The 16,603-nt window shown below is 33.7% G+C and overlaps 1 protein-coding gene across 2 annotated transcripts; it reads left to right on the top strand.

The window, feature by feature from the left end:
- Positions 1-483: 483 nt before the first annotated feature.
- LOC150093802 (tick defensin 2-like) lies at positions 484-9,115 on the top strand. Of its 2 annotated transcripts, none has more exons than XM_090412827.1 (3): positions 484-508; positions 4,499-4,588; positions 8,872-9,115. In XM_090412827.1, exons 2-3 carry the CDS (start codon positions 4,537-4,539, stop codon positions 9,000-9,002), a joined length of 183 nt encoding a protein of 60 aa, XP_090268953.1. In that variant the 5' UTR covers positions 484-508; positions 4,499-4,536; the 3' UTR covers positions 9,003-9,115. The 2 variants fall into 2 exon arrangements, with proteins under 2 accessions (XP_090268953.1, XP_090268954.1); XM_090412828.1 differs by lacking the exon at positions 484-508 and adding an exon at positions 542-664.
- Positions 9,116-16,603: the final 7,488 nt, after the last annotated feature.

Here is a 16,603-nt window from a genome sequence, read left to right as displayed (position 1 = left end):
CGTCTGTTGTTCTTTGTGATTCTGCTTTACGAATGCATGAACTGCATTGCCACGTGATGGAAAAAATAAAAAAAAAAAGAAAAGAACGAATCAAAGAAAGAAAAGAAAATACAGTCGATCAAGAAATTCCCATGACGAAAGGAAGAAAAATGTACATGTTATAGTCCATAATTTCACTTCAAATGAGTAAGTGAAATAGTAGTGATGAGGACAAAAAATGAATGTGGCGATTTCAAAACATTACGAAAATTCCCTTGTAAATATTTTTTGAAGAGATAGAGGATGGTTGTTCAGCTGAAACGACCAGGAAAATCCAATGTAGCAGTTTTCCGAAGACGGTTTGTAGCTTGCGACATCCATTTAAGGAAATAAGTTTCGAGAATTGCAAGGTTCCTGCCAAAGTGCAAAGTTGGAAAGCTGCGCAGATAATTTCCCGGAAGGATTTCAAAATATTGCATATAAATAGGAAGCTCCAGCCAGAAGGATATCAGTTGCTCCTATAATACAGGTAAGATTTACTCTTTTTTATTTATAACAATGCGTGACTGTTAGCTATATTTTGTTCTGTTTGCTTGATATCAGCTTCAAAGGTTTCGCTAAAATGCATTTTAACGGTGAAATGGTGTATTTATTATCGTTCTCCTGCCGAGTTGATTGTTTTAAGGTATGTTCCTCACGTCGCAAAGAGATTACTAGTTTGGTCTTTTTCCAAATGCAAAGAGTACGTATGTATATATATATATATATATATATATATATATATATATATAAAGAGAGAGAGAGAGAGAGAGAGAGAGATGCATTTAAGTTGTAATCATAGAACTCATTAAAATTATTTGCTAAAATTTACTCTTTTAATTTATGGGTGTTTAAAATATTTAACAAGAATTCGTTTAACAAGAAACTTTCTGTTTGTTCAAAAAATCTGAAAAAGCTCATCAATTTTAATGTGTTTTTTAAATGTGGGAAAAACCCTTTATTGAAACCAATTTATTATTATTAGTTATTGTTATACAATATATTATTTATTTTTTATTATCTAATAATAATAATAATAATAATAATAATAATAGTTTTTCTGTTTATGAAGATAAATGCATTCATCTAATTATTATTTATTTTTTATTTTACTCTCGAAGTGAATAGTATGTCGATGATTTCTCTCACTTGTGAACTGGAGTCGACTTGATTCAGCAGCAGTTCTCCAACTAAACTTCGACCTTAGTTTTTTTTTTAACAAAAAAAGCGTAAAAAAACAAAGACAAAGGTATTTTGTCTATAAACTTTGTGTTCCCCAGCTGCTTTGCATGTTATACAAGTTGGGGAAGGGGGAGGGGTGAAAACCTTAAACTGTAAAAGCAAAAAACTTCTAATTCCATGAGATCGGTCACCTCACCTTTATTTAAATAATAATAATAAAAAAAAAACAGAAAAGCGCCGGAGATATCTTCTTCCTATGGCTCTACATCCCAAATCGAGCCTTGACCTCCTGGATTTGTTGCTTCCAAGTCTGTTTGTCTGTCCAAAAAACTTCACTTCTCGTGTTTGGAGATAGGTATTAGAATCCCACATATATAACGATTACAATTAAATACTTTTTGACAGACATCGCCTTTGATAAACACATTGTGTTTAAAATTTGTTGCGCCTTCGTGCTGAAAAGTCTAAGATCCTCAAGTAATATGTAGCGCACCTTCTGACATATAACTGACAAATATAAGATTTTCTCATGTTTTTAAATAGCTTAATCGATAAGTTTCGTATTTATATTTATAAAATATCAATACTACATACATATTAGCAGTTATATATACCAACATATTTACTCAAATTGATGAAAAAAAAATATTAATGAAAAATATTTAATCCTATATTATGCTCATTTTAAAATAGAGTCATTTCTAATTTTATAAGGGAGCGAGCTTAGAAGAACAAACTAGCTTAGATTAGTTTTAATATTTTATAAAATTTTAAATTAAAACGCATTTAAAGAAACATATTAGCTCTTTTATATACAAATTATGAGTCCTTTAAAGTCCATCGTTTTTGATTTTTCTGTTGGTATTACCATTCCACAATCTTTGACTATCTCGTTTAAATTTAAAATATCTTTCTGTAAGTTAACTTCAGAATTTCTAATTATTATTTAGTCATCGGCAAAAAGGAGATTGTTTAAGTTAACAGTTGGAGAACGTTTTACCTTGATGGAAATTTTTATTCCATTTTGATATGAGAAGGTGGAAAGAAATTTATTATGTAAAGTAACACTTGTGCTTTTTTGTTTTCTTTTGTTTTGTAATATACTCTCCAATTTTGATCCAATGTACACATAACAGCCACTGAATTAGAAACTTTTATTAAATACCGTCTTTTATTAAATACCGCGACAGCCAGTACCGATCCTCTTTAATTCCCTGAGCATAGTTCGGTGAGATATGGATCGTGACGGGCTGTCGTTAAATGCTTTGATCAACTGCTGCACACATGAAGTGCTGATTGTCAGCTGACTTAGGACCGATTAAACACCAGTGATTCCTCACCATTTGAGAAACCAGTCAGTTCTTCTGTTTTCAAAATCGTGGCTCCAGGCAGCAGGGGGTTACCGACAATACTGTAAGCCCTATATCGAACTCGGAAAGATCTTTTGTTTTTCTCATCGTGATCAACGCTTGTTCGTGCCATAGACCGGCTAACTCATTGTCATAGGATTTTTTTTTAATCTTGGATGAGATGAGATCTATTTTCTCTGCTTTCATCCTCGGAGCTTATTTGTGAGCTTATCTGAGGATGACACCAGTTATTATTTATTGTTTTTTTTTTGCTGTGTTGGGAAGCTATGAAATCAAATTTATGTTTACGTGGCTTGATTTCCATTGCAGCCGTTCATTGAGAAATTCCTACGCTCACGCACACACACACACGACAACTTGGAATATCTTGATGCGTAGCTGGACTGGAAGCCTGAACGAATATATTGTGTCTCATTGCGTTTTGTATGGTATTTTGGGTGCGTGTTTCTTGTTCATAGTATGTCCTTAGAGCTCTTTTCAGGCTATTGCAGTTTGTAAGATTTCTATATTCAAAAGGTAATTTGAATACAAATCAGAAATGCAAAAAGAAGCTAATACAGAGACAAACTAACCTCTGTACAAAACAACATGAAACAAACCTGGCATCTGATCAATGAGATGCTAGATTGTGTTCCCAACACCACCGCCTCCGAAACCATAAAACACAGCTTCATGAAAGACGCAAAACCTATCCAACAACTAGCAAATGACTTTAACCAATACTTTGCCAGATTCCATCCAAGAACTGCACAGAAATAATAATAATAATAATAATAATAATAATAATAATAATAATAATAATAATAATAATAATAATAATAATAATAATAATAATAATAATCAAAGCAAAAATTTCGAACATCGATAATAATACCGAATGCAGATTATGCGATCAGAAATATGAGACTGTAGAACAGGGGTGGGGAACTTTTTTAGTATCAAGGGAGAAAATTGCCTATTTAAAAACTTCCGTGGGCGACTGGTAAATTTTAACTCTTATATATAGTGTATGTAGTGTGCAATATATATCTTACCAGACGTATGACGATCATATTATATGTAATATAGCTATTTTTGGTTTTGTATATTTAATTATTTAAATTTAAATAAATTTAATTATAATAAATTTAATTATAATAAATTTAAATTATTATAAAATTTTATTTAGATGTACATACGTGTATATCAGCAAAGGGGCGAATTGAAATAGACTCGCGGGTGAAATTTCGCCCGCGGGCAAGAGGTTCCCCACCCCTGCTGTAGAACATCCAATCAGTGCATGCAGAAAGATATCTCAAATTTATTATAAATGCCGCCATGATCAGGCAAAGTAATTCATTGGCATTTACGAATATGTAAACAATATGGATTTCATACTTTCCAGACAATAATTGGAAAACGAAACAGCAAAAATTCTCTGGGACTTTAGAATACAAATTGAACGGCATCTGGAACACAATACCTAACATCACATTTAACGAACCTCGACAGGTTGAGATTATCGAGATATCTCAGTACCCAGTGATAACAACGCTAACAACAAAGAACTGGAAAAAATGACTAAATATCGAGATCTGGTAATCGAACTTGGTCGGCTGTGGCTTAAACACACCAAAGTTATCTCCATAATTATCGTTGTATTTGGTGCAATTTCAAAAAAATATATCCAACGATTTACAAGAATTAAACATCAACGGAGGGACCACATATGATCTATAAAAAAACAGCATTACTTGGAACAGTCCATATTTTACGACGCTACCTGATGGACTACTCTTAGATTCTTGGGTAGAATATGAATTGCTTGTTTTGACTGTGTATCAATTATGTGAATAAAGTAATAATAATAATAATAATAATAATAATAATAATAATAATAATAATAATAATAATAATAACACATTACCTTCCACTGTGTAATTTTGCAGATTCTGATTATTAAAACAGAAGCACTTCCTGTATCAAAATGAAGGCAATCTTTATTGTCATGATTGTAATACTGGCACTGGGTTCATTCAGTAAGTAGCATACCTGTTTTTTAAATTGTATTTGATATTTTATATATAATTTTTAAATATTAATTTGCATGTACTCCAAAGCATATAAATTCTCCATTGAAGTATTAAGCATAATTTACAATCCCAATGTACACCAATTTGGAACATTGAATTAATGTCTCCATTTTTCCCCCAAGAAATAACTGATACCTGCAGTTTATTTGACGTCATCAATTTGTCCTAATGTCGAAAGTTGCTCGGCGTATTATGTCAATTTGCTTACTAATTAAATAACTGATTTCAACATTGGGATATTGCAAATTCATTTCGTAAACTAAACTGAATTTCTTCAAGTGATTGTCTGAACCTAATGATAGCGATTGAGAATACTCTTAAAAAGAATTAATTTGAAGCTACCATGAAGTTTAAAAGAAGCTTTTTAGGCTTTCTCTTTGAATATCGCAAAAAAAAAAAAAAAAAAAAAGAAAAAGTAAATGATAATACCTTATTGGCAATCAGATGATTTTTCGTCTTGTTATATATGGGATTAAAAAAGATTATATCAGAGGAATATCGGTAGAAGGTTATAGGAAGTCGACCCAAACGGATTACATCTCCAGACGAGCTCTTTTCGTCATCCTAAACAAAAGTTGGAATTACCACAACCTGAAAGAACTGTATGCTTCAAGAATAATTAAAGATGAAAGAAGAAGAAAAGAAAAGAAAAGATGACCTTAAAATTTCTAATTCATTTTACTAATTACTTGAAAATGACTACTCGAAATGTAACTAAATAAATTATTCTTCGCATAATTGTACAACTACCATGACCCTATCTTATCGTAATGATATAGACTCGTCAGCAAACTCTGAACGCCACACTCTGACGCATTTTCTAAGTTCCCGAAAAGAAAATGTTCCTTGTGAAAACCACTCTGGATTGCAAGAGATTCCATGTATACCTGCGTAAATTTACATCGGACAGACTGAAAGACGTTTTGAAATGTGTAAAAAAGAACGTCTGGACAACATCGAATATAAAAAGAAAGTGAATAAGTGTATTTTCATTGCATCAACGACGGTCACGACAAAAAGCAACACTGAGAAAAAAAAAAAAACTGCGAAATCTATCGGCTCCTTCTCAAATTATTTTAAATTTTCAAAAAAACTTTCTTTAATTTTTTTTTATTTGTTGTTGTTTTTTGTTTAGTACTTGAAGAAAAATATTTCGTGATTTTTCTTTCATCGTTTAAATACACTTTTTTAATTCCGTTAGTAGCTTGTTTTAACAATTACTTGCAAACTTTCAAAGCTCCACACACACACACACACACACACACACACACGTAACCCTATTATACATGTGAGATCACAAAGGCCGTAACAAACCAATGCTATGGCTGAATCATTTTTAAGGCCACCTGGAAGACATTTTTGGTTTTAGGGTCATGATATGTGCTTCACTGCATATCGAATGTGATAAACACATACTGGACCTGACGTGGTATTTTAGGTTTCTGCTGAATCTTAGATTAGTCAATAGTTGAAACAGCTTTCCATCCAACAAAACATTAATCAAACTCTAACGAAAGGCTGTTAACTTTCATGATAAATATTAGTACTAAAAACCGGATGCAGAGGCTAACAGATACGCGGTCCTCATATTTTAAATAGTGCAATATCAAGGCAACTCATGCCGATGGTTGTTTATATAAACTCTCCGCTATGGAAAGTTTCAAGTTATGAAAGGAAAGCCTTATTTGTCCTGTTGACTAGAAATAAAAATGCATATGCGTGATCGTTTCTTTTAAATGAAATGTAAATTTATTTTATTAAATATCATATTTTGTAAGAAACCATTGCGTAGCTTTCAAATATATATTTTAAACTTTACAGTTATTGTTATTTTTACTGCGAAACGAGATCTTTTATTGGTAGTAAATAGGGTTGCCAGATTTCGGCAAACCAAATACGGGTGACCCATATCCCGTATTTGGTTTTCCGAATACGGGAAAATTTTCGTGAGTTCGTTTTACAAAATAAAAATAAATAAATCTAGCATTTTGTTTAACAAAATAAGTATCAATACTTTTGGAACTGGAACTCGAAATGCTCAGTTTGTGTTTCTCAGTGTTAATGTGTTGTGTAATATCCGATCGTGCCCCAGGTGGAATACTAAACGTTCGTCTACAGATTTTGCATTCAACTTCGTCGTTATGTTTTCCTTTGGCAATAAAATTCCATTCTTTCGAATAATCATCATTAAAAAGGCACTTTCGTTTTAGCATTGTTAAGGGCTTAAAGAAAGAGACAAAATTTAATGTATCTTTGTATAATTAATAAAGAAAATTAATTTACCTTTAATTATATATTTATGTATTAACCAAATATCGCACATTCGAAAAAGGCGAGATATTATTTTTTTAATAATTATTGAAATAACGTCCATGTGCTGTACCGATAATGCATCGCACAATGTTCAAATAAGAACTGTTTGAAAATAAGCAAATACAATAATATCTGTACAGAATTATAAATAAAACGCTTATACTAAGTAAAAAAGCGACCAACGAAAGGGACCGTCGCCGTACAGTTTCAGTCAAGTTGACTGAAACTGTATACACAATTTCCTGAATTGTCAGTTTTTGTGGCTTATAAATCAATTTAAGTTGGATTATTCGAAACGAATATTGAAAATTATAATTACTTAACATAATATTTATAATTTTATCTTTTCATTAAAATACTAGACATTAGGCTATCCTACAAGCACAATACGGGAAAATAAAATTTGACTTAATATACGGGACGTCTGGCAAGCCTAGTAGTAAATTATTGATTGAATATTAATAAACTTTTTATTAGTATTAAATTTGAAGTGAAATACTGAAAACACGATGTTATGAGAATCCATAAAATACTACTTTTTATTATTAATCGGTTTTGCAATTTATTTCTTCTTTCCCCCCCCCCTCTTCTTATTCCTGTTTTTATTTAGTTGTAAATATTTCTAACCATTTTATTCCTCAACTTGACCGAAACTGGCTAGTCAGAAATCTGTTTAACATTAACCTTAAAAACAGTAATATTTTGAAGAATTCAGACGTTAGTAGAGATGTAAATACAAAGTAAACAACAGAACATTTACCTTAAAATTTTAATTGCATAAAATTTTCACAATGGGCTATCTCCATTATGAATTTAAAATTAAACAAGGCACAAGTCACAAATCGTGTGTGATCGAGCAGAAATATAAGGCTTTTTTTTTCTAAAGAGAAAACACTGAAAATGGTTATTATTTATTTATTTATTTACTAGGGGGGCTCCGCCCCGCTGGCGCCTACGCCGCCCAACCCCCGAGTTTCGGGCTTACCAGCCCGAAATTCTGATGACTCGAGACATGAGATGTGTTTTGTCTCATGAAGGCAAACATTGTTGGACGTTTCAAAACGATGAAGAGACAAAAACGTGACATAAAAATGTTTCAAATTTCGGCTTATCTTTTTATATATATATAGAATAGATTTAACATATCAGGAAGCCCTACTCCAGACACTGCACACATGGAACTTTTTTTTCAATACTCTAACCAGGCTGGTGATAACAAGAAGTTCAAATTATTTCTAAATATAATACTAAAGTGCAGTTTGATTAATAGCGTGCTTCGAAGATTCACGCCTAACGAGTTGCTTTTATTTTTAATTGCTACGACTGGAACAACCATTTGCTAAACGTCTAAAGATAGTGTTCAAAGACAATGGACACTGAAATACACTTTTAAATCCCATTAAAAGTGTATTTCAGTGTCCATTGTAGTCGAATTAAGTCCAATATTTAAAAGGAACTGGATTAAGTGGGATTAAATCCCACTTAATCCAGTTCTTTAATTAAGCAAGTAATATATTAGTGGCTTTTTCCAAGAACAGTCGAGCGTATTTGTGTTTTTCGTTTTAATACTCTCGTTGGAGAATACTAAGCAAACTGGAGGTAAATTAATAATTCTCTAGGAGAATTAAAATGCAAAACACTCTCATTTTATAGTTTAAATTAGGAAACTTTTAGATGTAGTAAACTGAACAAATCAATATATTAATTGTATAAAATATTATAAAGGAATGTTACTGGTATTAGTTCAATGAAGTCGAATATTAATATAGGCCAAAAATGCTTTTAGGTTAACCTACTTTAGTATTTTTAAAATAAACTTGTATTTGTATGTCGTTAAAATTATTAATTAAAAATTAATTAATTAAAAATTAATTTAAAAAAAATTATTAATTTTAAAATTAATAATTTTTTTATAGCCCATGTTGCTGATGCTGGATTTGGTTGTCCTTTCAATGCTTATCAATGTAATTCCCATTGCCAAAGTGTGAAATACCGAGGTGGACATTGCCAAGGATTTCTCCGTACTACTTGTAGATGTTATGGATGAAACAAAGATGAATCACGCTTCCAGTTGAATTTATATAAAGATATCATTAATAGTCTCTTAATTAGAAATGTATCTGAAAATAGTGCATTAAATCTGTCAGTTCACTGACCTAATATTGTTTCATAATATATTTAGTGATATTTTGATTATCCCTAATATTTCAACCCAAACTACAGTACAAGTATGAACTTAACTAGAATTTATGAAAAGTGAAATATATAAAATATATTCGGTTGTGTACTTCTGAGAAATCGCCCATAGTGGCGCTGTTGACAATTATCAGAATAATGTCGATTCATATTATTTAACATCTCACATCATGTTTTAGCAACTTGCTAACATTCGTACGTGTGTATCAGTCTGTAATAGCTTTGTTCAGTTAAAAATTAAGTTCCTTATAACTACAAAAATAAAATGATTAATTTTTGTTAGCTTTGGGAATGTAACATTCTCTCGTGCTAGTTCTTAGTGCCGTATAATAACACAGTAACAAACTACACATTTTATAGGGTGAACCGAAATTTCAGGTTTTAAGAGAGTTAGCTGTACTAGTTTTAATTGTGAAAACTGTATTTAACTACAGAATCTTGCCATGTATGTGTTTAAGTTTAAAATAAATTAAAAAGGAAATATACATTCTCTGCTTCTACCCATCAGAATGTTGAAATATATCACCAGATAGAAAACTATTGTATAACTATCAGATGTTAACATTCTGTCCGTTACTGTTCGATTTCATTATTGATATTAAATGAATATAATCCAACTGCAAGTGAGAGTTCTATATGTGTTGCGCCGGAACGTAGTTCAAGTCTAAAAGGTAGTGCAACACCAGGGCAACTCGTTGTAAAGGTGGGAAAGCTCTGATCACTATTCTTAGTATTTCCCATAATGTAAAACACATCTTACTAGAACATGTATGTATACTGTTATACATTATGGGTTGGGGGGTCACTACCCAGACCGGTTTCAACCTTTTTTGAGATCTCCTCAGGGAGTAGCTAGACCGTGAAATACCAAGATATTTAGTAATACAGAGCCTTATCAACTTTACCTATACAAGTTGCTACAAGGTGCTTTTACTTTGAATAAGAAACTCTGGATGAGATAAAGATGTGAAATTTTTTTTTACCTTGGGGATAATATATATTAAGGATACCAAGTATTTTTTTTTTTTTTTTTTGGAAGAAGTGAAACCTGATGTAAGCGAACACATGTGGATATGTTCGCTTATATCAGGTAGTGTAAAAGGTAGTGCTACACCAGTTGCCCTGGTGTTGCACTACCTTTTAGACTTGAACTACGTTCAGGGGCAAATTTAACTGTTTTGCTTACTTGGGAGAAGGAGTAAAAAAAACAAGTTTATAAAATTACTTGGTATCCTTAATATACAGTATAATATACTGTATATATAATTCCCAAGATAAAAAAATTTGCACATCTTTATCTCGTCCAGAGTTTCTTATTCAAAGTAAAAGCACCTTGTAGCAATTTGTATAGGTAAAGTTGATAAGGCTCTGTATTACTAAAAACTTGGTATTTCAGGATCTAGCTACTCACCGAGGAGATCTCAGAAAAGGTTATTTAGGGTCTAGCTACTCACTGAGGAGACCTCAAAAAAGATTGAAACCGGTGGGGGCTCTGTGAGGCTCTGCTTGGGGATAGGTTTTTGCATGTCTCTGAGTGGGGCCACTGTTGAGATTACGGCTTTGCTTGGTGGTGGGGTGAGCCAGCCACTGGGTAGAGCCAATACTGAGAAGTTCTTCTCGGTGACGGGGTGAACCTGTCATTGAGTGGAACAACGCAGAGTTGGGCGATCTTTCGGGATCGTCTTATTTTTAGAGCCCGTTTCACTTTTACATTCAAAAAAGGTTGAAACCGATCTGGGTAGTGATCCCCCACACACACACACCCATAATGTGTAACAGTATACATCTTCTAGTGAGATGTGTTTTACATTATGGGAAATACTAAGAATAGTGATCAGAGCTTTACCCACCTTTACAACGAGTTGCGCTGGTGTTGCACTACCTTTTAGACTTGAACTAAGTTCAGGAGCAAATTTAACTGTTTTGCTTACTTGGAGGAAGGAGTAAAAAAAAAACCAAGTTTATAAAATTACTTGGAATCCTTAATAATATATATTATCTCCAAGGTAAAAAAAAATTTCACGTCTTTATCTCATTCAGAGTTCCTTATTCAAAATAAAAGCACCTTGTAGGAACTTATATAGGTAAAGTTGATAAGGCTCTGCATTACTAAAAACTTTGGTATTTCAGGGTCTAGCTACTCACTAAGCGGACCTCAAAAAAAGGTTGAAACTGGACTGGGTAGTGACCCCTCACCCATAATGCATAACAGTATACATCTTCTAGTGAAATGTGTTTTACATTATGGGAAATACCAAGAATAGTGATCAGAGCTTTACTCACCTTTACAATGTATTGCACTACCTTTTAGACTTGAACTACGTTCAGGCGCAAATTTAACTGTTTTGCTTACTTGGGAGAACGAGTAAAAATAAACCAAGTTTATAAAATTACTTGGTATCCTTAATATATATATATATATATATATATATATAAGATATTAACTCGGAATTGGGATATGTTCATATTTATAATGACTTAGAACCGAGAACTAGAAAAAACAATTAAATTTATTCAAAACGCAATATGTTTCATCGGATTGTCCAACTACGTCAGACGTGGGAACATAGAAAGCAAATTAAAAACACTATAAGAATCATCGTATTACTATAAAAACGACTATTATAAAATTCAGTTAGCTTTGAACTGTAGCTACAGTCCGTGTTGAAGTTCCATTGTTGGGCATCTGCGTGCGTCTGATTTCACGAGTGTGCCAATATCGGATAGCAGAGCTGAAAGAGTCCGGTAGATTATAGCTAAGGTTATTATTTGTATGATGAGGGTCCATAACAATTTCCTTAGACTCGACTATGCGGCGTTCCACCTCGTCATGGCATATATGAAGGTTTGAAGTTGTTGTCCAGTTTATCTCATGTTGACGGCCTTCATTATTTGTGTTTACTGAAAACCTATATATAAATTCCAAAACATGAGAAGTCCCAAGACCTACAGCAAATAACTATCGAGTTTGAGATGATGTGCTTTAATTTAATTTAATAGTGTCATTTTCTTGCATTATTTAATTCAATATACAGTAATTGTGGATTCCACACTAAATAACATTAACATTATTTTTCCCTCATAGGGAAACCAACGCCATCGAACTTTCACTAAAGTCATTAAATTCAAAAGATTAATCTCCCTTCCTATTAGGCAAAATGTACCATCTTCTGCCATCGATCTACCAGTAAAGATAGGGATTGCAAAAGATATTTCGCTTCTCTTCTTTGAAAGAAGCTACCATCTTCTACGATCTTTCTATTAAGAGCAGTGATTCAGAAGATAATCTCCATTTCATTTGGGGAAAACTACCGTCTTCTGCAATCAAATTACCACTTAAGGCGGTGTGATTCAAAAAGATTGCTTTCCCTTCGTCTTCGACAAACGCTACTAATTCTAATCCCTTACTCCCACTAAGTACGTGGACGTAAAAAGAAAAATCGCCATTCTTGTTAGGTAAAACAACCAACTTTCAAGGCGGTTCTATTTAAAAAATTTAATCACCGTTGCGCTTCGGGAATTAGCAACCATCTTCTGTTATCTGGCTTCCAGTGAATGCACAGATCGAAAATGATAATTAACACTTCCTGTTTGGCAAAAAATCATCTTTTGACATCGAACAAACAATAAAAAAAGAGATTTTAAAAGATTAATTGCCCTTCCTCTTAGGCTAAACGAACCATGTTCTGCCATCACTCTACCAGTAAAGACAGTGATTTAAGACGAAAAAATTGCCGTTCCGCGTCGGAATATAGCAACCATCTTCTGACATCGAGCTACTAATAAAACAAGAGATTTAAAAAGATAAATCCCTCTTCCTCATAGGCAAAAGCAACCGTCTGCCATCGAACTACCACTAAATGTAATATGATTTTAAAATATTAATCAGAAATAGATCTGCGTTTGTTCAAAATGATCCGTAAAATCTAATTTTGGAAATTTATTAAGGAAGGATTGCTGGAATAATTCCTCCCAAGACCGATATCCATAGGGTAGCAAGCCAGAACACTGGTAGATGATCAGCTTGATTCTCAGTATGGGTACATGGGTGAAATCAATCACCAGTCCCAAGAATCGTTCATAAACAAAATTGAGCACAGCAAATTACCGGTCACTTTAAACCAAAAAAGGGTAGGGTAAATGCGGTTAAGTGACGTCACTGTCACCCCAGGCTGTTCTTATCAGCTGTAGATAATTGACGTCATTGATCAGGAGTAGATAAGCGACGTCTTTTTGAGATGTATTTTCTTGGCGTCATTGTAGTGGGCATCTGTGACGTCATCTGTATCCTGGATGCATGAGTTGTGTGAGCGCCCTCTTTTCTATTTGGTTGTATTGGTGCATCACAGGTAATTGTTTGTGTATGGAATTCTGGGTGATGGTTAAAGTATGAAATCCTTGGAATTTCCCTGGAGTGGGGGGCGCATCATCTCTCAAATCACGTTGTGTCTTTGGTTCGAGTATGGAATTCTGATAGATGGTTAGAGTATGGAATCCTTGGAATTTCCTTGGGGGACCCATTCATCTATGATATCGCATTATGTCTTTTGATTTGAGTGTGGAATTCTTGGTGATGGTTCAAGTATGGAATTCTGAAAAACATGGTCTGTTGAGCCCAGTCGTCGATGATATCACGTGGTTTCTTTGGTTTGAGCATGGAATTCTGGGTAATGGTCAGAGCATGGAATTCTGGTATAGGCCCTAGTGCCGCCATCTGTCAGTGACATGAGGTCAGCCTTTGGTTCCAGTGTGGCATTATGGGTAATGACTAGAGATTAGAATTCTGGGAGGATATTTGGTCAATGTCGGGTATTTCATTCGATTGTGGAACTGCGAGAATATTTATCTATAGGTGGCAGCATGAATTTTCCAATATAAGGTCTCAGAGAAGGCATAAAAAAAGGGACAGAGCTAAGCATAGGGAGTTTCCCAGTTCAAGATGTCGCTAGAGAGAGAGAGAGAGAAAGAGAGAGAGAGAGAGATGACTTCTGGGCCAGAGAGAGAGAGGGTTCCAGAGGCCGCAGAAGGAGCTCCCTGCTTCCAGCAGTTGCCAGAGAGGGGCTTCCCGGTTCCAGTCTAGAGGAGAGCTTCGAGTTGCTGAAAGGAGAAGTTCCAATTGCCGGAGAAAAGCTTCCAGGCCAGGGACGGATCCCGGTTGACAGTTGGTGGCAATTACAGTTTCTTAGAGATGGGAGTTCAGGCTACTTGAAACGACAGTCATCCAGCCATTTTTGGTGAGCCAAAGCAGAGGAGAAAAGGCGATGTAAATTACCCGAAGTAGCTTCGCTCGGAAGTTTTTATTTTCGCCGTGGGAGAACAACATTTTGCTGGAGCTGTATGAGTACCACAGGTCACTGTATACAGACCACTATTTTTCCGATGCGATACTACTGAAGCCAAATTTCCTGAAGGAAGCTCGAGATCTGAGATGAAAGAATTGCCATAGAACTTTTAGTGAAAGATTTTTGACTGAATGTGCGATACAGAGCCTTTATAAGTTACACACTTTTGTATTTGTATATTCCCTCTTATAGTTGTTATAGAAGGCCGTTTAAGATTTTTGTTCATTAGTAATAAAAAGTGTCCTTTAGCGAGTCAATTGGCATGTTGGAAATTGATATCAAATTCGTAAAAATAACTCTAACCTTTTTGCAAGTAAACTAGGAGTTTAATAAGTTGAATTTTGTAAGCAGAGAGTTAATAAGATTGTGAGTTAAAGACGTTAATTAGTGTTAAGTTAAAAAGGTTCTAATTTATGCTAAAGATTTTATAAATGGATGGAGAAAGCAATCTCCTTATTATTTAATTCATGTATATTTCATAGTAATATAAATAAAATGTGTTTTGATTTTTTTGTTCAAGGAGTGCTGCCTGATTGTTTATTTTTACAACTGCACTGTTCCAAAATAAAATGGACTTGTGAGCGGGAAACTAAGTGAGATAGCGGAAGCATAAAGTTAAGTAAAAGAATAGACCACGACTGTTTGTGTAAAGTTTTATTGAAGGAATTTGTGTTAGAGAGAGAGAGAGAAACCCCACATACACATTTAGCCAAGCTACTAGCCACTCTCACAAACAATTCGCCCTCCTTTGTCAAAAATTCTGCCCACCTAAAAAGTATCTTGGAACACCATACCTTAAAAAGCTCAGACTCAATGGTGAGATTTGATATCACCTCACTATTCACAAATGTACCACTAATTGAAACCCTTAATCTGCTAAAGTCACACTTCCTCCCTTCAAAATATATCAGGGAGGATATATTTTGGACTATTTAAATAGTTCAAAATATATCCCCCCCTGATATATTTGAACTATTTAAATTTACAATACATGCAGGATATTTCACACGGAAAGGGAAAATATACAAAAAATCCCCCTTTCTCCCCTTAGCCGACTTTTACATAGAACACCTGGAAAAACTAGCTATCAATACAGCGACTCTCAAACCAACACTTTGGCTATGCTTTGTTGAGGATGTGCTTGCTATTTGAACACAATGCTCAGGCACATTGGATACATTCTTAGTGCATTTAAATAGCCAACATCCAAAAATCCACTTTACAATGATACTGGAAGCTAATAACTGTCTGCTCTTCCTAGATACACTAATCACACGTCTTCCAGATGGTTTTGGAAGCCGTGTGATTAGTGTATTATTACCGAATGATCATAATATTAATGTATTATGATAGTCACCTGATAGTCAACACTACATAGTGGTTCTAATTCATATCACGAGAAATAACTACTTATACACTACCATTATACCCTGTCATATCAAATTTTATTACTTTAGCATAACACTCAAATAAGTATTCTTCAGACACTGTTCATACCTAAAAACGTCTCTCACACTGGAAATCATGCATCTAGCGTGAATCATTCACAGAATTTCTTTCCATTGCTCTATAATCTGTGTGGTCTTGGCTGAATCGAGTGGCTTATATTTTTAATGATTCTTATATTTTTCTATATATTCTATTCTATACAGTCTATTTTTATTTTTTTAAGTTCCATTTTTTAAATCGATGTCAGTGTCACAGGTACTTACGCAGCTGTTTCTTCCTCTTCCACAGGAAAGGGAAGAAAACATCTGGCAGACAATGCCAGAAACTTCAGTGAAGTTGTTACGTATTAAATATTTATCTGCTTGTTTGTCGCTTGTTATATATGCCAAAAGTCATTTTACTTCAAGTATATAATCAAATTTATTTTCTTGTATAAATTAATCCTTATCTGAAGATTATTTGTATTAACTAATAAAGATTACAGTTAATTAATTTATAATTGATCATGATTACTTATCGGAGTTTACAATGAAAGTCTTGGTTTCCCAGCAGGGGTTCCAAGATAGTTTAAAAGAATAAAATGATACAGTAATCTCTCGATTAGTGGGCCCCCGATTAGTGCGTTTTCGATTAGTGCGTCATTTTTTTTCGATGCCCAAAT

The sequence above is a fragment of the Typopeltis vanoorti genome, chromosome 23, assembly GCF_054136105.1.
Source record: "Typopeltis vanoorti isolate ZY-2024b chromosome 23, IOZ_Tvanoo_1.0, whole genome shotgun sequence".
Lineage (NCBI taxonomy): Eukaryota > Metazoa > Arthropoda > Arachnida > Uropygi > Thelyphonidae > Typopeltis > Typopeltis vanoorti.
This window is presented reverse-complemented; position numbering and strand designations above follow the sequence as displayed.

Bases quoted from the DNA above. Each gene is read 5' to 3' on its own strand.
- LOC150093802 (XM_090412827.1), top strand. From the start codon at position 4,537: ATGAAGGCAATCTTTATTGTCATGATTGTAATACTGGCACTGGGTTCA. The intron at 4,589-8,871 runs GTAAGTAGCATA...ATTTTTTTATAG, and splicing joins ACTGGCACTGGGTTCATTCA to CCCATGTTGCTGATGCTGGA.